Source organism: Rattus norvegicus, chromosome 10 (genome assembly GCF_021556685.1).
Source record: "Rattus norvegicus strain SHRSP/BbbUtx chromosome 10, alternate assembly SHRSP_T2T, whole genome shotgun sequence".
NCBI classification, from domain to species: Eukaryota; Metazoa; Chordata; class Mammalia; order Rodentia; family Muridae; genus Rattus; species Rattus norvegicus.
The window spans coordinates 22,961,542-22,989,210 of record NC_141543.1 but is presented as its reverse complement, the minus strand read 5'-3'; the positions used below and the strand labels follow the sequence as shown (position 1 = coordinate 22,989,210).

Genomic DNA, 27,669 nt, shown 5'->3' with positions numbered 1-27,669 from the left:
TGCCCTCTTCTGGTGTGTCTGAAGACAGTTACAGTGTACTTATATATAATACATAAATAAATCTTTAAAAAAAGAAGTTAGAGAGGGGCTGGAGGCATAGCTCAAAGGGTAAGAGCACTGGCCATTTCACCAGAGGACCCAGGCTCAGTTCCAGCACCCACATAGCAACCCACAACTGTCTGTAATCCCAGTCCCCAGGAATCTGATGCTCTTTTCTGGCCTCCACAGACATTAGGCACGTGATATACAGACATACATGCAGGCAAAACATCCATACACATAAAAATAAATAAAATTGGAAAAAAGAAAAGAAAGTACAAGCCAACCCCACAGGGCTATTGCAGTGGTTTCAATAGGTTTGGTCCCCCATAGATTGTGTTTGAATGTTTGGCAGTATTAGGAGGTGTGGCCTTGTTGGAGGGGGTGTGTCACTGGGAGGGTTGGCTTTGAGGTCTCATATACATGTTCAAGTCTGTCAGGAGTCTCTTCCTGGCTACCTTCAGATCAGAATGCAGAACTCACAGCTCTTTCTCCAGCACCATGCCTGTATGCATGATGCCATGCTTCCTGCTAATGATAATGGACTGAACCTCTGAAACGGTTAAGCCAGCCCCAATGAAATGTTTGCCTTTAGAAGCATGCCTTGGTCATGCTATCTCTTCACGGCAATAAAACCCAACCTAAGACAGCCATATATTGTATAATTCCACTTCTAGTCTGAAGGACCAGGGTGAGTTGATGTGAAAAGAGAAACCAGTGCTCACTGATGGGACAGGGTTCCTGCTAAGGGCTTTGGAATCAGAGTGTGGTGATGGTTACACAACTCCAAGAAAAGAAACCAATGACTTGTACGCTCGAAGTGGCAGACCGTTTGGGATGTGATTATGAAGATAGAAGCATAGCTTAATAAAGCCGCTAACCTCCTCTCCCCTCCCCCACAGCAGGAGGTATGATGAGAGAAGCCAATGGAGAAGGAAGAATAGCACCAGATGCTCACCTCCACCTTTAGGCCGGCCTGGAAGCTGATGCCATCTGGGATGGTGGTCTGGAACTCGGCAATGGTGTAATATTCTTCTTCCACCTGGGGTGGGATGGGAGGCTTCGGCAGGTTGAGGCCTCGAGGCTGGCAGGATTACACACAGGGCTGAGTCAGGGTGGCATTTAGGGACTAGGGGTACACAACATCGAGCGGTGCTAGGAAGCCCAATTAGCTTCTAAAGGGCAAAACGAAGAGGACTTGACTGTCACCTCCTAGTTGAGGACCCCCTGGCCCTTCAACTTTTACAGTTACAAGTAACATCCGGGCACATGTGAGAACTTGGGAAGGCACAAAAGGGTCTGGATGTAAGAGGCAGCAAGGCTGTGGGAAGACTTCAGTTCTTCAAATCAGACCCAGTTGGGCTGGAATGCTGACAAAGGGCCATGCCAAGCCTCTGCCTTACCTCCTGTAGAATGGGTATCCTGGCTTGGTACATCTGCTATGACCAGTAGATATGCTACCGGGTGACTCACCTGGCATATTTATGGTGCTGGGAAGATACTCAAGAAATGGCAGATATTTTCAGAGAGCCCCTCCCCAGGGTACTCCCTTTCCAAATTGATTGTGATCACCAGTGTTTTATAGTCTGAATATCTGCATACACAGTGAGTCATCGTGGTGATGGGACCCAAGTTCAAACACCAGATACACAGATGCTCCACGTGTATCTAGCCAGGGTTGAGCATTTTACGATATTTTTAGTGTGCCTGTGATCTGTCACATGAGCTCAGGTATGGAATTTTCTTTCTACTTTTGAGCTTTCCACATTGGTGCTCAAAGTGTTAAGATTTGGGAGCATTTTGGATTTTTGGATTAAGGATGCTCAGCCTATATTGGTTAAAAAGGTACCTATAGGTAGGGCATGGAGGCAAAAAACCATTTATTCCAGCATCCAGGAGGCAGAGCAGGCGAAGCTCTGTGAGTTGGAGGCCAACTTGGTCTACATAGAGAATTCCAGGCTAATCATGGCTATATAGTGAGACTCTAGTCTATATATAAGTAAGTAAATATATCTTTAGAGTTAAAAATGGATCAGAGTAACAGAATGTCACCACAGGTGAACCTGTACCTTGTCTAACCTTGGGCCTGTTACACATAGGTTGCTTTGTCTTCAAGAAGAACTCCTTGAAAAGAACTGGAGTATGTGAGGTCTAGTGGGTGCCCCAGACAAGCCCTAGGCCAAGGAGATGAGCTCTAGGGCAAGGGTACTTACAATGGTCATGTCCCGGCGAGGAGGGGGTCTTTGCCTCATCTTTGGTGATCCTATGGGGGAAACCAGACTCCATTTCAATCACATGCAGAGCTCCACAGATAGATTCCCAGCTGTGGGAGTCAGGTGGGGTCTTATCCCTCCCGCCTCTGTCCAGGAGCCACATGTGAGGACAGCCTGGCTCTGCTCTCCTCATGCTTGTCTCGGGACCTTCATTTGGTCCCCTACTATACTAGTGGACTGTGCTCTTGACCATGAGAGACCAAAATCACAGCCTCCCCTGGACTTTTTCTAAATGGGAACAATAGATGATTGGCACCGATCACCAAGTAACAGGAGGCTGTTCACTCAGGGCATAAAACATGAACTCAGAGCTATACAGGGCTAGGCCCAGACTCATGGGCTCCCAGCACAGGGCAAAATTACTGTTTGACTCTGAGCCATAGGTCCTTTTCTGTAGAACAGTCTAATTGGATACCCACCTCTGCCTGGCAGCAGGAGTAACGTGAAATACCCTATTTCCTCATCTTGTATAATATTAGAAAGTACCAGGTCTTAGCTAAGACATTTAGCACCTCCATAAGGACAACCGTTTCTAGACTTCCTTGCAGATTAGTGTTGCCACCGAATAAGTCCAGCGGAACGTGAGGGAAGGTGGAGGATTTGTGCTATTTCACCCCTCCCATCCCAATGGCTGGACCATGATGGGCCACGTTGGATGAGGAGGGCAACACAAAACAGATGCTGGAGACCAAGATTCTTGACTGTGTAGAAGTATCATCTCAGCTGTAGACACAAACTTCCTCTGCTGTGTGGAATGAGAATGAGTGTCTAGATCAAATGAGCCACTGTGAATCAAGGGGTGTGTGTGTGTGTGTGTGTGTGTGTGTGTGTGTGTGTGTGTGTACATGTGTGTGTTGGGGGAGAAGACCTTGATTTAACATGTAAACATCCTAACAAAGTCACGTCACTTCAGATTTTCATTTGGTCCCCTACTATTAGTGGGCTGTGCTCTTGACCGTGAGAGACCAGAGTCACAGAACTTGGGACTGGCCACAGCCCCTGCCACTGCCTGCAGCAGTCACGAAGCTCCTATCACTTAGGCTCTTGCAGGGAGCATGAAGCTCAGCCCTCATCGCTGTGAGGAGTAGAGTCCTTTCTCCAGATTCTCACTGCCCTCAGGGCCGGCCCAGGATATTGGGGACACAGTTCCAGGCACAATACAGATAGCTATGGGTAACCCTGCTTTCAGTGTGTGGTAAAATTATATCAGTATTATAATGTAGTAGTAAAATACAAATAGGGAAACTCCGAAAAGCAAAATGGGTGAAGCAAACCCAACATGGGGACAGCCTTTCTCCCTCTGGTTCACATAGGAGGCCATGGAGAACACTAGAGGGGTGTAAGCCTTGGTTCGACCCCCCAGGCCCACTGTTACCAAGTGAGTAGCCTTGGTCTATTTCTCTGATTATTATCTGTCAAACAAAAAGCAGTCCCTCAAAGGAGGAGCCAGGGAGCTAATCAGGAGACCCCTGACACACAGCAGGTGCTTGACCGTCATGACACACCGTAACATTCTAAGGAAGGACCAGCACACTGTTTAGATTCTGTGATCTGCTGGTCTGGTGGTCTCAGTGAGATACCCAAAGTCCCCAAACTTTTATTGTTATCTTCAGGATATCATCAGATGGCAGGGATGCTTCAAGGAAGAAGGGAGCTGCGCTAAGCTCAGATAGAACTCAGCTGAGCAAGGGTGGGCGTCACTCACTCTGTTTAACGTCACCGTCTGGCGCCAGGCGACCTTCAAACCGGCCATCCCTCTGGTTGTTGAGCAGCTCCTTCTCCCTGCCCACAGCATTCTGTTGCCGGGAAACACCATCCAGGTCAAGGGCCCCTGAGTGAGCGGATGAGCTGGGGCCCAGCTTTGGAGGCAAGGGCTCCCCACTGCTCTTCTTTAGGTAGGAAGCAGGGGCCCAGCCCTCTTTGCCCTGGAACCTGGGAGGAAGAGGAAGGATTCTAGTCAGGTTGGTCTGTGGGGCTTTTGGGGATTGGAGGGGTGGGATGAAGCTATGCCTGTATACATTTGGTCCAGGATGGTGGACAGTGATTTCTCACTGTTGTGGGCCAAAGGCTTTACGCAATTCATTGCCCTCTGATGATGTCCAAGCCAGGCCTGAACTTCCAGGCCCTCCCCACCTACTCTCCATTTGCCCCTCTCAACAAACACCATGTCCCACACACCCCTTCCTCTTGAAGTCTCCAAAATGCACCACCACTAGTCACCTCCCCACAGCGCTGTTCTACCTAGCGAGCTACTTGCTCTCCCTCCCAGTGGCACCTGTTCCTCTCCCCAGGTTTTACTTGATGTCTTTGAGTCTTCTAACCCTCAGTGAGGCCCAATCTCCATGACGGCCCTCTGGCTTCTGCACACTCTGTAATCCGTGCATCTGTAAAGTGCATCTGGCTATGGATTCCCTATCTCCTAGTTTGAACACAACTCACTGGGTGTGAGCAACTGGGTATTGGTGAATTCAGTGAAGAAATGAAAGGCCAAGGGGACAGGCTACCAATGGGTGTATCATATCACGGGGGTACTGCAGTAAAGCTCTGTCAGAGCTGTCCTCTTGAGGTACCACTGTGATGGTGATGGTCATGACAGTGACAGCCAGCACTCTTGGCACCTACTTTGTCAGTCCTGCCCTAAGCACTTTACAGCTCATATGTGTTTGAACCCAGTCGACCTCGGCAAGATGGCCCCCATCTCCCAGTGAAGCTTCTTTGGCACCAATGTGCCACCGCAAATGGAAAATTCCACACTTGACATCATGTGATGAATTACTGCCAAAATGCAGCTGCATTAGACTCGCATGAACTCATCTGGCTATGTATAGGCCATCTATGCAACACAGTGAATCTGGGTTTACCAATACCCTTCCTCAAATCCAAGACATCGAGTTACACATAGGCAACATTCCCCAATGATGAAAACATCCCAGATCCCAGACTTCTGGTCCCATGCATTTCAGGTAAAGGATTTTCATCTGGAATTGGGATCTGTTTTAAAGGTAAGACGTCTGGGACCCATTGGTATTAAATACCTCACTCGCTTTACAAGCAAATCTGTGGCAGGAATGGACTCAGCTTTCTTAACTTGTTCTTCCTGGCCCTTTCCTAGCAGCCGCCACTCCTGGTGCAAAGCCTCGCACTGACAGGACAGGGCTGTGGGATAGCTGACACAAAGATACTGAGACATGAATGGTGCAGTAGTTCGTGTTGGCTGCCACTGCACAGAAGAATGACAGGGACTCTGACACACCAGCTCACTGTCCCTAAAAAGGGTATCAGTGAGGGAAATGGCCACTTAATTCTCACATGATTAAACTTGGGTTTCAAAACAATAACTAGAGAGGCCTGTTTGGACCTGAGAAATGCTAGAGCAAGTGCCTGCTGGCTCCTCCACTGCACTGGTATCTTCGGAACTCCACAGGTAGTGGCATCTCACTGGGTACTTGAAAGTGATCACAAGATAGGTATTTACACCATGGAGATCAGCCAACCCCACTAGGAGCTACAAGTACCAGTACCTCTCCAAACAGGTGCCCACACCTTTGGGGAAAGAGGAATAAACCCAGCTGACTACTCATGAAACATGGCAGAGCCAAATCTCATTAAGAATCAAAGAAGTTGGGGTTGGGGATTTAGCTCAGCGGTAGAGCGCTTGCCTAGCGAGCGCAAGGCCCTGGGTTCGGTCCCCAGCTCTGAAAAAAAGAAAAGAAAAAAAAAAAAAAGAAAGAATCAAAGAAGTCGGGCAGCGGGGGTGCACACCTTTGATCCCAGCCCTTGAGAGGCAGAGGCAGGCAGACCTCTGAGTTTCAGGCCATCCAGGTCTACAGAGTGAGTTCTAGGACAGCCAAGGCTACACTAAAACCCTGTCTCACAAACAAAAAAAAAGGGAAAGAAAAAGAAAAAAGAACCAGGTAAAGAGCAGGCACGGTGGCGTACACCTTTAATTCCAGTACAGAGGCAGGAAGATCTCTGCAAATTTGAGGCTAGCCTGGTCTACAGAGTGAGCTCCAGAATAGGCACTCTATGTACAGTGGTCCCCTTTCAAAATGAAAAGGAAGGAAGGAAAAGAAAAGAGAAAGAAGGAACTACTTTTTAAAAAATGAAATGGTCTGGGTTTCTGTGAAAAAGGGGTCATTTGTAACTGGAGGCAAATTTACAAGGAGATCGGAATCCATACAATCAAGCACTTGTCAAACTCAAAAGAACTTCTATATAAGTCTTGCTTTAAGTGGAAAAAGCTGGTTGCAAATGCAACACGACCTGCCTTCTCCGGCCACCATTGGTGGCACAAAGCCACAGCACAGGGGTACAAAATGGAGGATGGGCCAGCTCGGGGGTGAGGAGGGCATGGGTTCCAATACCTCCCGCCTCAGATGACCCTTACGCTCATCCTGACAACTGCCTCCAAGTCCGAGCCAGGTGGAGACCCTCCTGAACTCCAGAGCCGTGAGGTTCCAGGGTGTGTTAGTCTGTACTATGACACTGTGACTGACAGCCACATGCCATTTAATGATGGGCGACTTCTGAGAAAGGCTTTATTGGGTGACTTCTGCCAACCCCACAGTGTGCTTACACAGACGTGACCCAGTGGCCCACTATGCGCCCAGGCTTTGCTGTAAAACATCCGGTAGCACTCTACTCTCTGAGGCTTGGGGGAGCTTAGAGGTCTTGTTTATTTGGACTTTACAGGACTGGTATGGGCAGGGAGGGAGCCCAAACGGCACCAAAGTGCACTCATGGCTGACACAAATGTCACCTGTCTGTAGCTGCTCGCAGACTCTGTGAAGCTGGAGCTCATGAGAGATGCAGAGCCCACCCAACCACAGGGAAAGGCCCAGGCAGGTACCTGATCTTCCACCAGCCCTCCAGGTTCTTCTGGATGACCTCCACCACAACCCCTCGCTCCAGGTTCATTTCATCCTGATCACGGGCTGTGTACGGGTAGATGACCGTATACTTCTCCTCTGCAGGGACAAAGGGCGATGGGGTGAGGAACAGATAGGAGGAGCCAGGAGGCTGGCTGTGAACTGCAATCACACAGAGGGAAATTCTCTCTGCGATTTCTGAGGTCCACCCCAACCGTCAAGCTCTTAGAGGCCCCAGTCCTTCTGACACCCTCAGCATTGAAGAATTGCCCTTGTAGCCAGTCAGTCTGTGCCTTAAGGTCATGGCCCATGACTTCATGCAACACTCTGACCCACAGCATCCTCATCTCCCTTGCTCAGGTTTACGGGCTCCAATGGAGACAGGGATTGGTCTATCTCAGTCATGTCTTTGTCTCCAGCACTAGACCATGCCTGGAAAAGCTAGTAATTGTTTTGTGAATGAGCCTCGGTTTAGATCAGAGGCGTATTCTGAAGTCCCACCATGCGGGGTACACCTTGTTCACACAGTGAGTTGAAGCCCCTTGGGCTCTTCCTAGTTCTTATTGCTGGAGACTAAGCGTTCAGAGATAAAGCTAAAATTGCCACCAAGGAAGGGACAGATAGCACTTCTGGTTACCTAGACAGTGACTGTTTATTGGCCAGGTTGCAGCCCCGATCCAACCTTGCTTATTGCCTGCGTGGCTGGGTTGCTTCTGACCTCACTGTCCCCACAAGTCAGTCCCATCCTTACAGCACACACTCCTCCTTCAGAGCTGACTCCCACTGTGTCACTACAGCAGCCCAGAGACCCTGCTCATTCGCAGCCCCTGGGCACAGTGCTCACAGTGCTCGCTCACAGTGCTCACAGTGCTCACAGTCCTCGCTCACAGTGCTCACAGTGCTCACAGTGCTCACAGTGCTTGGGGAGAGTGAAGTGAGGGAGCAGGTCCCATCTTCAGTGTCACAGAGAAACACGGACACATGACCGAGAGGGGCCCAGTGAGGAGATGAGAGGGCTGTTCTTAGGTGACATTTCAGTCCATGGCTTAGTGCTCATGGTTCTTGGGAAAACACTTGAGTCTTTCGTTGCCAGCCAGCTGCCGCAGAGGAAGTGGAAGCACACAGGCATTTATTTATTTATTGAAATGGCCTGCTGACCAGCTCTGACGGGGCTGTGCTGATGTGTGGCACACATCCTGTATTCAGCATGGTCAGCTATTTCCTCTTGTGCCGAATCAGCAGGCACCAGGCTGGGATAGGAGGAAGGAAGGAAGGAAGGAAGGAAGGAAGGAAGGAAGGAAGGAAGGATGGATGGATGGATGGATGGATGGATAGATGGATTCTGCCAGCCTAGCATAGTAATTTTGTGTGGTCCAGGTGGGAAGGGGAACTACCTGGATCCTCAGTGCATTCAAACCCATGAGCCCTGGGTCTCCTCCATCTCCAGCTGGGAGGCTTCTCAAGCTCTGGGATGTTAGAGCTGCTGAGAGACTCTGGCCTGAGCTCAGGGCTGCACAAACACAGCCTGTTCTGCTGTGGCTTGTCCATGTGCCATAGGGGTGGCTGAGTTCCGGCATGTGACCCTGAAGTCACAGCACTGCAAGGCCTGGCTGCTGTGAATGGTTTAGGGATGGCATACGGTGGGAGGACTCTGGGGGTGGTGGTGGGGAGGAACAGTCCTAGTGCCTGTGTTGAAGAAGAAGCTGAGTTTTTGGTGACTGTCCCTGATACCCTGATAGGTACCTGGGACCAGTGTCTCAGGGAATTGAACTGTGTGAATGCAATGGAACAGAGCACAGGTGGCAAGGGGACCTCTCTCTCTCTCTCTCTCTCTCTCTCTCTCTCTCTCTCTCTCTCTCCCCACCCCCCCTCTCTTGTCTCACTATGTAGCTTAAAGCTGTCCTCCACCTCATGGTCCTCTTGTCCCTTTAAGAGTAGCCTTCAAGTGCTAGGATTACAGGTATGAGCCACTGTAATGGCCTGACTTTATCTGGTTGATGTGGCTTTTACAAGTCTGGTAAAAGTAACGGGGCTGCCCAGTCACCATCCTAGAAAACCCAGGCACCTTTGTTACCTGGGACGCCTCCTAGCTCCAAGGCCATCAAATACCCCAGGCCCACTCCTCCCCATCCTGCATGCTTGTACACACAAGATTGACAAGACCATGTTTTTGACATGCAGCAGGCGTGGGCAGTCCCAGAGCAGGGAGCTCATGCAGATGCAGGGACTTGGCTCCAAGCACCGAATGCAGGGGAATCTCCGAGGGTAGGCACCTTGACGCCAGCTGATGGCATACAAGTCCCCCAGAGTCCGGCGGCGACCCACAGACCGGGGCAGAGAGCAGTACCTCCAGGAAACTGGCCAGGTAGCATGTGGAGGGAGGGCAGAAGGCAGAGTTAAGAGGAACATACTCCCAGGGGCTGTAGGCCTGGGAGCACCTAGCAGTGTTCTCCAAGGAGGAATCTACCTGAGTCTACTCCCAGCCCCAGCCATCCTAGAGAGGACTGATGCCCGGGGAATGAGCTTCAGTGTGAGCGAAGAGGTGCCAGTAGTCATTCTATTCCCAGAACGATTATATTGAGACACCGTGAGAATAGCAGGAAAGAAAATGCTAAACCTGCAGGAAAATGTGCTCTTGCTTGTGTGAGGAAATCTCAGCCTTCCTGAGATTCCATGCCTGTGAAACATTAGATCCTTCTCAGGAGTACTATCACAGACTGTAAGGGGACACAGGCTGCCTGCACTGTACCCCCTCCCTTTAATCTGAGCTCACTCTGTAGTAACCTGTGCTAGCTTGGCCCCCAGCTCCTGGAGGTCCACTGAAGCAGTGTGCACACTCTGTGGAGTGTCACCATAATTCAACTTAATGCAAAGCCACTGCAATCTTGGGATGTGTAAATTTTGTGTTTCAAGAGTCCCTTCTTTACCCTTTTTCTCAACATCCTTGATTTGTCTCTGTGCTACCTCAGAGCCATCAACTGAAACCCAACAATGGTCACTCCCCAGGCAGGACAGGGACACAGACCTCCACCGACCCCTCGTTCAGCAGAGAAGGCTGGAGCTTAGGTGACTCTGGCCAAAGATTGCGTTCTGGCCTATGTATGTGGCAGAGGTAAGAGTCACACTCAGGCTGTCTGGCTCTCACACTCTCTGTGTACTATCAGAGGCACTGAGGGCCTCTGCTTTAGGAAGCTTCCAGGGAGAGGAAGTCTTAGGCCTTGGGCATTGCTGGAGTGTAAGGCATCACTACAAAGAACATCTACCATGAAATGTCCCCAGGAAAAGAAAGTATATGGGAGACAGAAGGGGACACTTAAACCAGCAGAAAAATCAGACATGTTTAAACACATGGAGTTGGAAGTTTTGCAAGTGAGTAAATAGGGTTTGGTATTGTGGTCACCAAAGCAATGTTAGAGAGTAGTGGGGTGCCAGCAGTCAGGCTGGGGAGGGGGGTCTCATCAAGGGATGAGGGCCCAGCTTTGGCAAGGCTCACCAAAGGTAGCTCCCACAAGCCCATGAGGAAGTACAGGTTTGCCCTATAGGTCTAATCCCACCCTGTTCACAGGCTTTAGATCCTGAACTAGTGGGCTATCAATCCCCGAGCAGAGGCTGTCACGAAGGGGTGAGGAGGAAGTTCCCTCCTACCTTCTTCAGGCTGAAGGGAAAACTCATCTTGCACACCATCCTGGCCCTCGAGGCAGGTTGCAGGGACCCAGCCTTGCTCTTCAGCAGTGCTGACGAACCACCAACCTGTAAGCAAGTAGAGTTCAGGGTGCTGTCAGTGGGGCAAAGCGAAAAAGCAATAATCCAGCTGTCCTTTGGCACCTAAGGGACTGTCCCAAAGGTGCCGTGAGAGCTGTGTATTCTGCCACTCAACAGTTAGTGTTCAGGTTAGGCTAGACAAATTCCTAGTTCGCTGGGTAGAAGGCAAGAGTAGCCAAGAGTAGCTACAAATTGAAGAAAAGAAAACAAGAAGCTAGCAAGAAGAGAAACTTGCTCCCGAGCCTGGGACAGAGTGGAGGGTGGTTGCCCTGAGCAAAAAGCACATTTGCCGTCAGTAGAGAATGCAATGTGCTGCCCACTGTACTTGTGTTATTTGATGTCACTGTCACATTATCGTCCTCATTGTCCAATGAAAAAACCGAGCCACCAAGAGGATAATAGAGGTGACCGCATACATCAGACGTACGGCACAGCTGTGGTCTGTGTTTGATCCTACAGGAACAGGCCGAGAAAGGTACTCGGTGCATGTCAAGTGGAACCTCGGCAGGCTTTTCATTCACATCCTGTGTCTCCAAGGACGGGCTAGTGTGGGCCCAGTGGCCGCTACCTAAAGATACCCATGATCTAATCCCTCAGTGTCTATGGTTTTTATATTGTGTTTACCAACCATGAAATAATATTAAAAAAAAAACACCTAAAAACCCCTCTAGGTGTACTGAATACATAGACCCTTAATCTTACTCTCCACAACCAGTGGCTCTCAACCTTCCTAATGCTGCGACCTTTTAATGGAGTGCCTGTGTCGCAGTGACTCCCAATCATAAGATTATTTCATTGCTACTTGAATAACTGTAACTTTGCTACTGTTGTGGATTGTAAGGTAAATATCTGATAAGCAGGATATATGATATGCGACCCCGAAGGGGCCACGGCCCACGCTGCTCTAAACGAACAGTAAAATAACTATTCACGTGGTACCTACATTACAGGAAGTACACTGTCACCTAGAGAGGACGTAAAGTATGGACAGGTCAGCAGCAAACACTCCACCTGTTTATATAAGGGACCAGAGCACGATCTGCCCAATGTATCTTCCCACCTCACATCCTTCCTAGCACCCCTCTCTAGTGGCCCAGGGAATAGGTATTTCTTCCTTCGTGCCCCTGGTATCTCCTTGCTCTATAACTTGTAGGCATCACTCTTGGGAACAGCAGAAATCTAACTCTGTAGAGACCTGGGGGCAAATAGTGAGTCACTTGGAGTCTCGTTCATTCAGTCACAGCACAGGGATTGGAGCGAGATGACATGTAGTTTTCAGTTGTCACCACGGGTCACTAGTCCCATAGCTCTCATGACTTCAGTAGCACTTTAGGCCTCAGAAGACTGGGATGCAGTTCCTCTGTGTCCTCTGCTGCCTGCCCCTTGCATCTGCTTTTTCTCCTCAAGGCAGGCACGGAAGCGAGGATTTCCCTCTCCCAGGGGAAGTCATAGAAGCTAAAAATAGGTTCTAATCTTCTCCACCTCAGAGCTCCTGGCTATAAAGAAATTAAATTATCTGACCCACTTTGATAATAGATTACAAAATCCCATATTGGAAGGGTTCCTACCCCATACTCTGGAATAAACAGTTGCTAAAAGGAACCTGGCTAAGCAGGCCTGGCTGGCTTCCTCACTGTCTGTTAGCATTTGATCTGACCCCTTTTATTTAGTCACAGGTCAACACAGCTGTCAATTGTGCCTCTGCGATAAAATCTGCTGAGAACCCCAGGGGTCTATAGGGCTTGCTGAGCATGCAAATTCCTGTAAGGCAGCATCCACAGAGACTGTGGAGGCACAGGATGTCTCTCACAACATGCTTGTGCATCCCTTCACCTGTATCCTTCAGTGTATCCTTGACAATGACCCTGAAAGCATGGTTCTCTTGGTCATGTGATCTACTTAATGGTGCCAGAGAGGGGCTGTGCAGAGCATGCTTGATAGCTAGCTGCGGAAAGTGCAGGCAGAACAACTGGTCCGAACCAATGAGGGGTGGCCTGGGAGACCGAGCCCAGGGATCCAACACACCACTAGGTGTGCAGTATCAGAACAGAATTGCCCTGATGGACCTTCAGCTGATGTCCCCTGCAGAAGTGAGTGCTGCCCGCTGTGAGGTAAGCCCTCCCAGCTTTTCCACTCACACAAGTGACCTCGAAAGAGTCGGAGCACAGCACACTGAGACGACATCAGAGGAGCCCTTCCTTCCAAGGCCAGCAGAGCCAATGGCTTCTAGTTTGCACAATTATGGAGTTTTGTTGGCTAACACCAGCCTCATGACTAAAGGCAACCAGACTGGGAGGACGCCGGAAACACTGTCTTCCTGTATTCTTGGAAGCAGGGATCCTTCCTAGATTGCACAGTTGGGGTCTGCTTGGCAAACGCTGATATCATGAATCACAGGAATCATGGTAACATAACCCGAAGGATGCTGGAAACACTGTCCCCCCACAGTCACGCCGACTTAACCGGCCATCAGGCTATCATAGACCATGGAAGCACAGTACATCCCGCAACCTGCCTGTGCATCCTTCTCCTGTATCCTTGACAACAACCCTGAAAGCATGAGGGCCTCTGAGAACATGATGAACCACTGGGAACCCATGGGGGGGAGGGGTTGCTCACCGCTTGCTTTCCCTGCACGGTGTGATGGCTGCTCTGTAACAGGGAAGGGAACCTGCGTTTCTAAAGCCTGTGTTGTGTGCCAAGCTCAGGTTTAGGTGCCCTTCCTTTGGTTTACCATTTACTCTTTCCACAGTTCCCTGACGGTTTTCTGTGTCTTGTGGATGACAAAACTAACGATGCCTGCTGGCATCCAGGTCCCATCTCAGTCACCTCACTGCCGGTGGATGTGGCCAGTGGCCCTAGGATGACAGGTGGCTTGAGAGACAGGCAGATGCCCATCTCCTCTGAAGAGTTTCTTCTAATTTGTTTTTGAGACACAGTCTCTACGGGGCCCCTCTCTTGGATCTGCAGCTTTCTTGGGGACTCCCAAGGGAAATCAACATGAAAATTCACCAAGGAGCGCTCAAGGCTGTTGATAAGCATTTGAAAACCAGGACTATTTAGGGGAGCAGGCCTCAAACAATGGTAACACCTGACCCAACAGACCGTGGCTATGAGTCCTCAGTGGCTCTGAGGAGCCAGGCTAGCCAGGCTACTCTGCTTCTTTTTTTTTTTTTTTTCTTTTTTTTGGAGCCGGGGACCAAACCCAGGGCCTTGCGCTTGCTAGGCAAGTGCTCTACCACTGAGCTAAATCCCCAACCCCTAGTCTGGTTCTTTGCTTTGGAGTCCCCACATGCTTCTGGTTTGTGGGGCTTGGTGATGGTCCAGGGTACGGGGAAGGTGGTCTAGGTCCTTACCTGACTCATTCTTCTCGATGATGTCCACGACTTGGCCCACACTGAGGCTGATCTCTGAGCTCTCCTGCTTCTGATAGTTTGCTACCACCACATACTGCTCCAGGACCATGGGGTCCACTGAGGTCGGGTCACTCCCTGAGGACAGCAAATGCTATCAGACATCCCATTAGCCCCAACAGTCTCTGAGGCAGGATTTGTCTCATGCCCCGACTCTTTTTTTTTTTTTTCCGGAGCTGAGGACCGAACCCAGGGCCTTGTGCTTGCTAGGCAAGCGCTCTACCACTGAGCTAAATCCCCATCCCCATGCCCCGACTCTTTACCCTTGCATCCTCTCGTTCATTTTCTTACGCAGGCACCAAAGTTTACCAAGAGCACTCAAGGTTCCGAGAGGTTCCAAGTAAGTTAGATATAGCATTTGCCTGGAAGCTGGCTGCCTGCAGGGAGCTCAAGGGGACGGTTTAAGCTTGAGGTCACCACCCAGCCTGTCTCATCCATCCAAATTCATCCTAAGCCCACCTATGAATTCATAGGTCTCCCACGATGCTCTACCTACCTTTGTTGGGGACCAGTGACACAAAAGTAGACAAAATTGATGCCTTCCCACCTCAAATAACTCAAGGTTATAGGGGAGATAAACACATGGGAGATATGTATACACACACACACACACACACACACACACACACACACACACACACACATATGAATGAGAGGTCAAATTATATCAGCTTGGATACCCGGAACACCAGAGAATGAACGGGATAGGCAAAACTGTGCCAAATGAGTGCCAAGCAAAAAGCAGAGACCCACGAGGGAAGGCGTCCTGGGTATCCCACGAGGGAGGACTGGAGCAGGTGGGCTCTTCTATGACAGAGAAGGGAGGGAGGCCTTCAGGAGTAGAATGAGGTTGGGAGGCAGATTTCTGCCAGGTGGTAGCCATGGTGCTGAGAGACGTCCCCAGGGAAAGCATTGGTCTGAGGCTGAGGACTTGGTAAGTTTGGAATTTTACATCCTGAGGAGTCACTCAAGGTTTCTAGGAAGGGAATGGGAAGATGTACAGCTGGACAAGTGTCTCTGGCTGCCATGTGGAGAGAGACAGAGGCTGGCAGGGGAGAGAGCACCCCAGACTGAGGGTGTGAAGTTGTTAGGCAAGAGGAGATCATGGCACTGGAGCTGGGCAGTGGTCCCAGGAGGGGAAAGTGTGGGAAGAGCGCCCAGGCAGGCGGCTTCCCTGGTGAGCAGTGTGTGTGTGCGTCACACCCCGGAGCTGTGAAGCCCTGCTACCCACCAAGACAGATGGGAGTGCTCACAAAGATGCACCACAAAGACTTAAAAGGAGCATCTCCATTCAGAGACGTCAAAGAGAAGGAGGCAGCGTGGTGCGTGGGGAGGCGGGCTGCTTCTCGGCTCTGTGGGCAGGTTCTGGTCGTTGACCCTTCTAGGAAGGCATCTGAGCAGTGTATACCCTAACCACCTGCACCTGAGTGGAGAGAACAGGAGGGGAAGGAGAGAGAGAGAGGAGGGATGCAGGATAGAGATGCCAAAGAAGGCTGGATGGGGGGTGGGGGGGTGGAAAAGAATGATCCCCCCACCCCCCGTGGGCTGCAAACCTCTCCAGCATCATTGTGCTTGAGGTGGGCACTGCCTGTTACAGATATAAAAATACACTGAGGACAGTAAGTGAAGTGTTCTTTACCACATAGCTGGCTACAGGCACCCCACCCAGGCGTGGCAATGGACGGCGGACAATAGATAGATAGGGAAGAGTCATGTCTGGGGCTTTCTGGTTTTCTTTCCTTGGCAGTTCCTAGGTCCGCCTCAGGATCCAGCCACGACGTGATGTGTCCTTTCTTTATATTTCACAGAGGTTATCATCACTATTCCTAGTTCTCTGTCATCCACTTCCCCTCAAAGGTCAACAGTCCACCAAACCCAGACAGCTACAGGCTGGGGACTGAGACAAGGCTGTCCGATCCTACTGAAGAGAACCTCCCATCCCGCCAGGCTGAGCTGGCAAATTCTGCTCCTGCAGGACCCGACGATGCAAGGAACCAGTGAGTCTAAGGTACTGGCTCCCTGGACTTCCTGGCCACTAGAAAGTTCTTTTAAGTTCAACAGCGCAAACCAGAGTCCACACCGAGTGGAACCTGCCTGGGGGCTTCCCTCGTGCTAATGGGAGTCACCTACTCTTGGTCCCCTGACTGGTCTCCGCTGCCAGCCTCAATCCACCATGTTGTTCACGATTCTTTGGGTAGACGACGAAGATCGTTTGGCTCCATCATCCTCCACAGCCAACGCGCCTATTGTGGCTCTCACCTCACGTAAGGAATGCTAAGCTCTGCCCCATCTGCCTGGTAACCAATCAGAACACATCGCCCCGCCCCACCCCAGAGGGCAACTTATCTCCAGTTCTTATTAGTCTACACTAACAAGACTGCTGATTTGCGGCTGGCTGCGCTGAACCTTTGGGAAGACACCTTTCCACTTGGGAGTAGCATGAGATATAGATTCAGTGGGTCTAAACAGAGGTATGTGCAACTGCTTGGTGTCCTTATGGAAAGAGGCTTGCCCAGTTTCACCTGTTCATCTCTCCTGGCTTAAATGGGGATGTAATGGCTGGTGCTCTGGCAGCCACTTTGGGCCAGAAGGTAACCTTGAGAACACTGGCCCTGAATGGCAAAGCCATAAGGCAGGACTCCGATCTTTTACCATCAAATGTCATGCCACTCTTGGCTATCTTTTGTGAAAGAAGAAACACTATTGGATCGTTCCAATATAATTCTTAAGACGTTTCTGCAGCCAGCAGTCAAATCTCTCTCGCATTTGTACACCCTATGTAGCCATGTAGAGCCAGCAGCCTTAGTACTCCCTATTTCTTAGAGTTGGAAGCACATGGTGTTCTCTTTGCAAGAGACAGTTTCCACCAGCCATTGGCATCCCTGGCTTCCTCAAGGGCATCTGTGGTGACCTCTCTGACAGCCTGGCATTGCCCCACTGACTTTCCTTTCTTTCCATTTTGTGTTGTAATTAAAAAATATTTTAAGAATCAATTTGAGTTTTGTGTAAATGGGTGGGTATGTGCATACATGTGCAGGCTCCCTAGGAAGTCAGAGGGCTGCCCAGAGCTGAAGCGACATGCAGGTTGTGGGCAGCCTGGCATGGGTGCTGGAACTGAACTTGGCCCTGCGGCAAGAGCACCAGTGCTCTTAACTGCTGAGCTGTCCCACCGGCCCCTCCATGTTACTGAAGAAAACATCGACTCCATGTGTCTCCTTGTCTCTCCTTGTATGTTTCCCTGTTCTGGCTCAGATGTCCATGTTCTAGCAGGAATCCACGGACTTGTCTCTGGTTTGCAGGCTTCTAAAAATATTTATTTATGTATTTATTGTTATGTGTATGAGTATTTTGTCTATATGTGTGTGCACCAAGTGCCAGCCTGATGCCTGAAGGTCAGAGGGCATCTGACCCCTGGAACTGGAGCTACAGACAGTTCCGTACCATGGTGTGGATCCTGGGAACTCAACTGGGTCCTCTACAAGAGCATTTGGTGCTCCTAACTGCCAAGCCATCTCTCCAGTCCCATCTACTTTAAGTGTTTTGTGGATAAGGAGGAAGGAAAGGAGAAAGAGGAAGAGGAGGAGAGAGAGGAATACTATAATATTATTGTTAGCGACAGACTGCAATGTGACCTGTAATGTGTAAATTATCTATACATTATTAGAAAAAAAGTATGTCCCCTCACGGTCTAGACCATGAGTGGAACCTAATGGAGCGCAATAAATACCCAAACAGAATATTGAAAAACAAATTTAAGGGACTTCCTGTCTCATATACAGCCTGGGGGCCTAGCAATGCAAAGCACACAGTAGAAGCTTAGGAAATACTGAGTGACAGAATAAGAAACCATGAGATAGGAAGCCACAAGCAGAGGGCAGAATGCTGGCCTTTGGTTACATGAGCACGGGCGGGGTTTATGGCTCTGGTTTTGGGCTTCAGGCTGCAGTCCCCTGCCAAGGTATGCTGCAGAGGCCAGAGCAGGGAACGGCTTCCAAGTGCTGCTTCCAGGGCAAGTTGTCTACCTTTTCCCCGGAATACCCCACTTATCAACACTGCTGACAAAAATGTACGGTTTCAGGTGACAGACAGGAATAGCATGAGATTTAAGCCTCCTCCTTAAGGAGACTTAAATGCAGCTTCAAGGGGCTGGAGAGATGGCTCAGTGGCTAAGAGCACTGACTGCTCTTCCAGAGGTCCTGAGTTCAATTCCCAGCAACCACATGGTGGCTCACAACCATCTGTAATCCAATGTCTTCTTCTGGTGTGTTTGAAGAGAGCAACAGTGTACTCACATATATAAAATAAAAAATAAAATAAAAATAAACAAAAAGGCTTCAGACCATTCAGGTGCCATGTAGAGACCCCTATTGGTGGAGTGTGATATTGCAACTAAGTCCTATTAACACGTGGTCCCAGAAACCTCGTAATTGAGGTAAATCGGTTCTAGATGTTGCTGCAGATGCAATCAAACACTTGAGAGACAGAGGCAGGCAGATCTCTGAGTTCAAGGCCAGCCTGCTCTACAGAGTGAGTTCTAGGACAGCCAGGCCACACAGACAAAGCCTATTTTGAAAAACTACAAAACAAATGAACACCACCCTCCCCTCTCGACCCCCAAAAAACAACCCAAACCCCTATGTTACATGTCCTACAAGGAATGAATGGTAGAAGAATTATTTTTGTCATTAATGCTAAAAATGAATTCTCAAGCCACACAGTTGCCTACTCTACCAGAGAAACTTTTGAGTTAGGTGTTTTTCTCTTCCTGATGACATGTCTTGAATTTTTTGAAATTACGAGTAACGCCAAAATGAGACTTTTCCTTCCATAAGCTCACTAAATTGCCAGGCATCTTGGAAGAATCTGTAAATAAGCAAAACTCAAGAATAAATGCTCTTGCAAGCCATCAACAATCTTCTCAATTGCGGTGAGATGTTTTTCCCCCTGTGGGATGAGCAGAATTTGGAACTTGATAAGCCAGGTCTGCAGAAGCCAGCTGACTGACTGGGTGGTGCTGGGGGCAGACAAGCCTTCTCCCATCCAGGGTTTGGCATAGAAAATGCAGGGGGTAAGGTCTGTTTTTAATTTAAATATCTTTAAATTCGGTCAAGAAACCGGCTCTCAAATCAAAGCAGTGTCCACCAGTCAGATAAATAGGAGCCCATGGAGTCTGACTAAAGAGAGGTGCCGTGTTCCAGCCAGTGGGGCTATAAATAAACCTGGCCCCAGCACGGCAGGTGAGTGATGTCAACCATGGTCACCACAAATTAGAGCCTCTGCTCTCTTTTCCAGACAGGTCCCTCATCAAGCCTGTTCCAACTGGACACTCTTATTTTCACCAACCAGGGCTGTCTCTTCCCTCTCCTCTCCTCTTCAGCTCGTTCCAGGGGAGACTCTGCATAAGCAAAGCCAGAACCTCCGTGACCAGCCCTGAGAGGCAGCTGCTCACTAATCTTTGCTAAGAAAAGAAATGGGTCATTATCCTGGCTGAGGACCATTTGCAGCTTTAGCAGGAGGCCACGGTGTGGCCAATGACCACTAAACCCCAAAAAAGAGTCAGATGTAGTCAGAGAGCAAAGCAAAGCAGACTGGGGCAGAGGAAAGAGGAATGAGGTACGATTTCTGTCCTCACTTTCCGCCATGATCAGACTAGAGGACCGTAAAACTGACCCAGGCTTGCTCTCAGGAGGAGAGGGAGATCACAGGCCTGATGTGTGAACCTGTTCTTGGTGCTATTGGGGACATCTACAGGCTTGAGTCACGGGAGATAATCAAACAGCATCAATCAGATATTAGTATTGAAGGGTTTTACTTTTACTATTGTAGACCCTCTGACAATCTTATAAAACACATCTCATGCATGTGTGTGTGGGGGGTATGGTGTGTCTGTGGTATGTGTGAGCATGTTTATGTGTGTACATGTGTATGTGTGTGTGTGTATGTGTATGTGCACATGTGCGAGCATGTATTTAAATGGAAACCAGGGCCTTGTGCTTGTTAGGTAAGTGCTCTACCACTGATCCACTCCCCTGGCCTGGATGTCACACATGAGGAAACTGAGGCACCGTCATGATATCACATACACACATACACACACACCATACACACACCACATACACACACACACACACCTGCCTATGCCCTTTCCTTCTCATGCATGGAGCCCCTCAAACTTCCTGGAGTTCAAAGAGAGTAGAGGCCAGGGCCCCAGAAGCTGTGGGGTCAGAAGGAGCATGGGTAGTGAGAAGAGCTGGACTGGTGACCATTATCTTTAGAATGCACCTTCTCTTCTCCATGACCACCTCTGCTAGAAGAGTGGCATCATCCCAAGAATAGAAAGGCTGGTGGAAGCAAGCTTCCTGTACGAAAGGAGCCCAGCAGGGCTTGTGACCCACGGCAGTAGGCTGAAGGAAGCTTAGAGGCTAGCCAGGCCTGAGGCTGTCAAAGAACCAGGCCCAGATCTGCAGTTGAGTCCACCTTGCAACCTGAATGAATGGTGACTTCTCAGTCTGGCATTCCCTTCGCTCTTTGGAAAGTGCATCCTCAGTCCCCATGACTCAGGGCCCCTATCTCACCCCTCCTCCATCCTCTCACCCTTACAGAACTGGAGAAGGCCCTGAGTGTCCACATTGCTTTGTACAAAGTGGCATGGAGACCCAGAACCCTCTGCGGCACGGTTAGGAAGATGCCTGTCTTCCCACCCACAAAGGTGCTCTCGTCTCATCCACTTCATAGTAGTTTTGGCAAAGGATGAAATAGACCCCATCAATCAATCACTGGCTCATCCATTCATTCTGCTGATCATCACCACATGAAACTACTCATCCATCACTCACTCATCCCTCCGCCTGTCTGTCCATCCATTCATACATCCAACTACATATCCAGCCACCATCCATCTGTCCATCTATCCCTCTGTCTATCCATCCACTGCACTGCTGTGTCCTCAGGCACATGGCAGGAACCAAAGGAAGAAAATGGAGTGTATGCTTACCTGATTTCTTCTTCCCGATATGCTCCCTGTGTAGGAGACAGGTGAGAAAGAGCCAGTCAGTCCTTGTTAAGTATTGAGTTAAGATCCCATTAGGACGGTGACAGTCTCCACCCCACAGCATCCTCAGGGAGTGGATGGATCCAAGCCCACTCCAGAAACACTGGCTTCTTCCAAAAGAGACCCCCACGGGGGGTGGAGACCGTAGGAAAGATTCTCAGTCTACCCAGCTATCACAGTCTTTGATAAGCGTGGTGGAAGTGCAAAACAATTTCAGATTAGGCATGCTTCATCAGGTCCCATTGCCTGTTAAATAGGACCAGCCTTGCCCACTTACAGTGGCTATGAAGCCACAGGCAGTGAGGCCTTGCAGGGCAGAGGCAACGACCTCTGGATTAGTCTGCAGTTTGCTGACTCTGGGTCCCTGTGGGTCCCTAAGGATGGCAGGAAAGGATGAGGAAGGGAGTTGTCACCTGGGGAAGTCCACAGACCGACTTACTCTTTCGGGGGATTCAGGTCCTCAGGTCTTGTCTCAAAAAACTGCAGCACCTCATCGCACTGAGAGATGTAGGGGGGCAGTTGGATCAGGGCCTAAAGCAGAGACAGGGGTGAGTCCAAGGAAGGAGAGGGTGTCAAGAATGCTGTCGTCAGCGGTTCTCAAACTCAGGCAGACCTCGGGATTGCACAGGGGGATTCCTAATGCATAGACTGGAGCTTTAGCAGGCCTTTGGTGAGGCCTGAAACCAGGGATTTTTAACAAGCTTCCTGGTAATGCTGATGGCTTTGACTTGGATAACACACACACACACACACACACACACACACACACATACACACACACACACACACACACACACACAGAGAGAGAGAGAGAGAGAGAGAGAGAGAGAGAGAGAGAGATGTAAGGCAACAATACATTCTGCTGGCATACGTGTAAACATTACATGTTCCTATGCACACAATCCAGCCCATACTACACGTGCTATTTTAGAAAGTGATGTTTTCAGTAACTGTGTGAATTCCATTCATTTCATCTTTATCTACCATATTCTGCTGTCTGCCGTCTCTACCACACAACTGGAGAACATCTGGAGTGTGTCCAACTAGAGTCTGAGTTTCCAAAGCTGAGACTGCAAAGGCCAACGATTTGGATACAGGGTGGATGGAAGTCTCCAGGGTGATGCAGGGTTAGCATGCCAGCCTCCCGTGGGCTAGTTCCTAGCCTTCTGGAAGAGTGGCTCAGCTGGGTCACGACAGAGCCCTGCTGTATCTACCAGCAGGCTGCACGAGGCTGAGTGAGGATAAAGGAGGGCATTTGTTCTGTAGGCTGACCTACCAACAAATATTCATGTCAGTGTGTAACGGTATCTTCTTTGCCTAGTAACGTACTGGAAATGAACAGGGCGTATCCTGCTCATCACAGGGGTGGCACGACACTGAATGAACACTGCGGGGTTTCAACAAGTATTTAGTTAAACCTTCCTCCTCTCTTAGCGCTGGATGAGGAAGATGGAGGTGCAAAAGTCTCCTTCAGAAGAGGGCGTTGGATAACCTGTGACTGACAGAGCCGGTTCAGCTCCATGTTCCTTACAGACACAGAGGCAGGGGTGCACACATGTATATGGGGGATTTAGATGGCCCACTGCCCCCACAAAAGCCTCCTAATAAACTCAATGCTTCCCAGGCTCTTGCCTCTCTTGCATTTCTGGGGTAGCCTAAGTGATAAGATGTGCCATGTATTTTCTAACGTCTCTGAAAGCCAAGCCCTGTGCTCCGCTCCTGCATGGAAACGCAGAACACCAGGCTCAGACACACATCGTAGAGGTGCGCACAGGGGACCCCAGGGTGGAACTGTATATACGTCTCTGAGGGTGTTCTGACCCCTATATCACTTCTCCCTCTCTAGTTAAGGATTCCACATTGTGATCAAATACATATTAATATCAAATTGGCCATGAAGCACCTTCACATGTACAGCAGAGGCTTGAGCACCTCCCTCTCCCCCCACCTCCAAACCCAGAGCTCGTTTTCCATCTTGCAGCACAGAAACTGTCCCTGCTAACATCTGCCCCCCGCCCTCCCCCGTTCTCCTCTCCGTCCTTTGAGTTTCTCCTCTAGGCATGACCGTGTCTGACTGGTATCTCGCTCTCCCATTCAGGGGGTCGCCCTTGCTGAAGCACGTGTCAGGATTTCTTTCTTTGGACTGAATGACAGTCCGTCATCCATGTACTTTCCCTTCATTCATCCACAGACAGGCAGGCTGCTGGATCTCCATTTTTAGGGTGTAGCGGTGCTGGGGATGGGTCCCAGGGTTTGTGCACACGAGGTTAGTGTCCTGCCACTGAGTTCCACCTCAGCCTGGATGAGTTTGTGACCCAAGGTCTCAGTTAACTCCACAAGCTCAAAAATGGAAAGATACAGTGTGAGGGGGACGTCAGGGTGAGCGATGCTGACATGTGGCACGTTGATAATGTTTTCGAGAGTTTATTCCTTTTTATTTTATGTATAGGAGTGTTTGCCTACATGCATGTCTGTGCACCATTTTGTGTGACGTGCCCATGAGAGGCAGTAGAAGGCGATGGACAGCCAGGGGCTGGAATCACAGACAGTCGTGAGCTACCATGTAGACACTGGGACTCAAACCCAGGTCCTCTGGAAGAGCAGCCAGTGCTCTTAACCACTGAGCTGTCCCCCTAGCCCCTCGTTGGTCATTATGATTTGCCATGAAGCATTTCCAGCTCTGCGACTGGCACCAGAACTGACCTTTGCCAGGGAGCAGAGACACATTCTCCTGCCCAGGGATCTTTCCTCCGAAGTCCTGTAGCTTTTGCAGCTAAACCACCAGTAGGGAGTTGCTCACGTGATGAACAGCTGAACTGTGCCTTGCGGTGTGACATACAGACACCTTACATCTACCTAGTCTGGGACAGCAACAGGCCCCTCAGCAGAACTCTCAAGATAAACTAATGCTCTCTCTAGTGAGGGAACAGCACACTGTATAAATCAAGCCTTTACGCTACATTTTGCTCATCTGTCCTCCAACACCTCTGCCATGAGTTGGAATGGGTAAGAAGTCCTTGCGAGCACCATACTCTTTCAGAACCATGAGCCAAAAGAAACCTTTTCTTATTAGCTATCCAGCCCCAGACGTTCTGTTATGGCAGCAGGAGATGAGCTGGTCCCGGCTGTACTCAGATGTCCTGGAGCTGGAGGTGTAGCTCAGTGATAGAGCACTTGTTTAGCATCCAAGAGACCCTGAGGTTCATTCACAGAACCAGTGAGTCACAGAAGCAGGCAGGTCTCTGTGAGTTCGAGGCCAGCCTTATGTACATATCGAGTTCCAGGATATCCAGAGCTGTATAGTAAGACCCTGTCTAGAAAACAACAAAGCAAAACACCAAACCAAATTAAACAAACAAAAACTCCCAGTATCGAAACTCAGCAGCATGGCAGCTCTAAGAAATGATTCTTTTTTGCTCTCTGCTGGAGAAGTGAGGTGAGGCATGTTCTAGAGGTAGTCTGATCCTCTGGCCCCTGTGTGAACAGAAGCTAGTGAGACCATGTCTCCCTCACATCCTTCACAGTGGTGCCATGGGCTGGGACTCTCCTTGAGGGTTTTATGGCTGGGCATATCTGGGCTTCCCCCAGAATGTGCTGCATCTGTTTCGGGCAGCGCTCGTGCCAAGTGCTGCCGGAAAGACAGCTGGTATCTCGGCAGCCCCACAGCAAGCTGAGTAGCTGTTTATAAGGCTGTGTGACAATAGACACTCATCTTGGTGGCAGTCCAGGAGTCATGTGTGTCTCATTGTGTCTTCCTAGAAACAGAAGTTCTTTAGATGTACTGTGGCCAAATAAACACATCTTCTTTGTGGTCAGACTTTTTGTTGTCTTTAATAGTCCCTACATTCCTAGAGACAGGAAGCTTTTGTTTTCTAAAATCTTTATAGCCCTGCCTCTTACAGCAACGGCTTTCAAGTTCCTGGAGATGAACTGTGCTGTGCGGCTGAGGTTACTCATCTCCCCTACCTCCTGCCCACATGAAGACCCTTTACCCAGGAAGCCACTCTTTCCTGATGATCTGCAAGGCTGCTTCCGTCAGTACCAACCTGTCCAATATGCACGGGTCTGTTTCAGGGCTCTCCAATGGCTTTTCTATGCGGTACCAATTGCTAACTTTACTCTAGGTCTGGCAGAGCCCTTTCTTGCTTTTTACTACACACCTGGCAGCCAGGGTATGACCAGTCCTTGCCTATTTCTACCTGTTGGGGATTACCACTTTCCACTGGAATTCAGCTCAGTCTGAAGGAACCCATTGCCTTAAGTCAGTTCACAATGTCCTAAACAGACGTCTAAATGTTAGGGATAGCTTATGCATCTAGGACTGAAGCTCTCCTTCGAGGAGTATAGGTCCTATGATACTGACCCAGGGAACCTGGGCAACCCAAGTGTCAAATGATTGGCTTTGTTCTGATTCATTGCAAGGCTGACCTAACCTAAGCAGTTTCTTCCTTGTGGTTAATTCACCGTCTCTGTGACATCCCGTTTCGCAAGCAGCTGCAGGCAGCTGGTGTCTCTTACAGCTCCAAGCTCTAAAAATCTCCTTTTCAGAATAAAATGTCCGGAGGTTGGGGAATCCCTCGACATGAATGTAGCCTGATCTGGAAAGAATTGGGTGTGCTATGGAGAAAACAGGGCTGGAGTGATGTGGGCAGTGGAATGTACAGGCAGGAATTGTCCAGCAGGGCAAGGTGACCCTACGGACCTAAAGGTCTTGCCAACAGGGCCTGGACAGAGGGATGCTACCTTCAGAATAGCAATTTCAAGACTTATAGTTTTAAAAAGGGACGTGGGAGATGTAGAACCTTCCTCTGGGAGTTGGAAGGTAGTAGCCAAGAGCTTGTCCCTGCCCTCAACCCTTCTGAAGATGATTGGAGGGGTTAATCTGTTTTCTGTCGCTATACCAAAGTAAACCCAGGCTGGGCCCTTTATAAGATAAAGCTTTATTTGGCTCACAACTAGATGGCTAGAGTTCATGACTGTGTCACACCATGGTGAAGAAATACAGAAGAGGCCAAGAGCACCGGACAGTCTTGGTTTTTGTAACAGCAAGCTCTCAAGAAAACAGTCACTTGAGACCAGCATTAAGTCCAGGTCTTGCTGGTTCTGCAAGTTGAACACTGTCACACTGAAGGTCAAACATCCAACATAAAAACCTCTCGAGGGACAGTCTCCGTCCACATTCAGGCCATAGCACTGTGACAAAGTGCAGGCCCACACACTGCACCTCTTGCATTTTTATTTCTATGGAGGAAGTAAATGGCAGTAAATGGTTGAGTCTGGGTTCAACTTGCGAGCCCTCAGAGATGGTTGTCATGAATAGCTGTGTGGCTTCATTACCTCTTCTACACAGTAGGAGTACAGAAATCCACCTTCCATAGTCACTGGAAGGATGCAAAGAGGTCATGTCTGACCAGGAGCAAACTACTCCATCAGGAACAATTTTCAGCCTTTCCTAGATGCCTTCTGACCAAGAGGAGCCATTTGTCCCAACACTGCCCCCTTTTGTATATATAAAAAAATTCAGATTACAGTATAATTTACATGCCATAAACTTACTGCAAGTACCCAGTTCAGTATTTAGTAAATTATAGAGTTCTATCCTCACCCCCACAATTCAGTTTTAGAACTTTTCCATCATGCAAACATCCAATTTGCAATCCATCTTCCTGCCCAGAGTCCCAGGGACCAGGAGATGGCTCATCTGTGTTCGGTGCTCATAAACTCCCTGTCTGGCCATTTCACTGGCCGGTCATCTCCTGCATCTGGTTTCTTTCACTTAGCATCACGTTTCTCTGATTCATCTGGGTCATATAATTTACCCAAATTTAACCGCTTGGTATCACCACATTGTAGACTGCCCCTTCCATTTGGCTGTTATAACTTACTGTTGCTAGGAAGGTTTGCACAAGCCTCTGTGCGGACATAGCTTCATCTTATGTGTAGACCCATGGCTGACTGTGTGATGAGCTTCAGGGGATGTGTCGAAACAGGTTCTTGTTATGTACCTAGGCTGGTCTGAAATTTTTGTGATCTTTGTGTCTCAGCCTTCCAGAAACTGCCCCAGTATTTGCCAGATCCTCACTAACATCTGGCACAACTGTCCCATGATTAATACCAATCTTCAGTCCCCGTCTGCATGACCTCAGTGATTCACAATGCTAAACATTTCTTCATGTGTTTATTCTAGTTCTTTCTTTTTTTTTTATCTTTTTTTTTTCTTTTTTCTTTTTTTCGGAGCTGGGGACCGAACCCAGGGCCTTGCG

General features: G+C 49.3%; 1 protein-coding gene across 4 annotated transcripts in view; it reads right to left on the bottom strand.

Moving 5' to 3' along the window:
• Sh3pxd2b (SH3 and PX domains 2B) overlaps window positions 1–27,669 on the bottom strand; it is a 99,820-nt gene that overhangs the window by 25,368 nt on the left and 46,783 nt on the right. For 3 of the 4 annotated variants that reach the window (NM_001398763.1, XM_087571572.1, XM_087571571.1), the window contains 8 exon segments: window positions 998–1,123; window positions 2,253–2,302; window positions 4,018–4,244; window positions 7,162–7,279; window positions 10,826–10,930; window positions 14,299–14,433; window positions 21,350–21,375; window positions 21,846–21,937. In NM_001398763.1, the coding sequence (NP_001385692.1) occupies window positions 998–1,123; window positions 2,253–2,302; window positions 4,018–4,244; window positions 7,162–7,279; window positions 10,826–10,930; window positions 14,299–14,433; window positions 21,350–21,375; window positions 21,846–21,937 (879 nt within the window). 4 annotated transcript variants of the gene reach the window in all.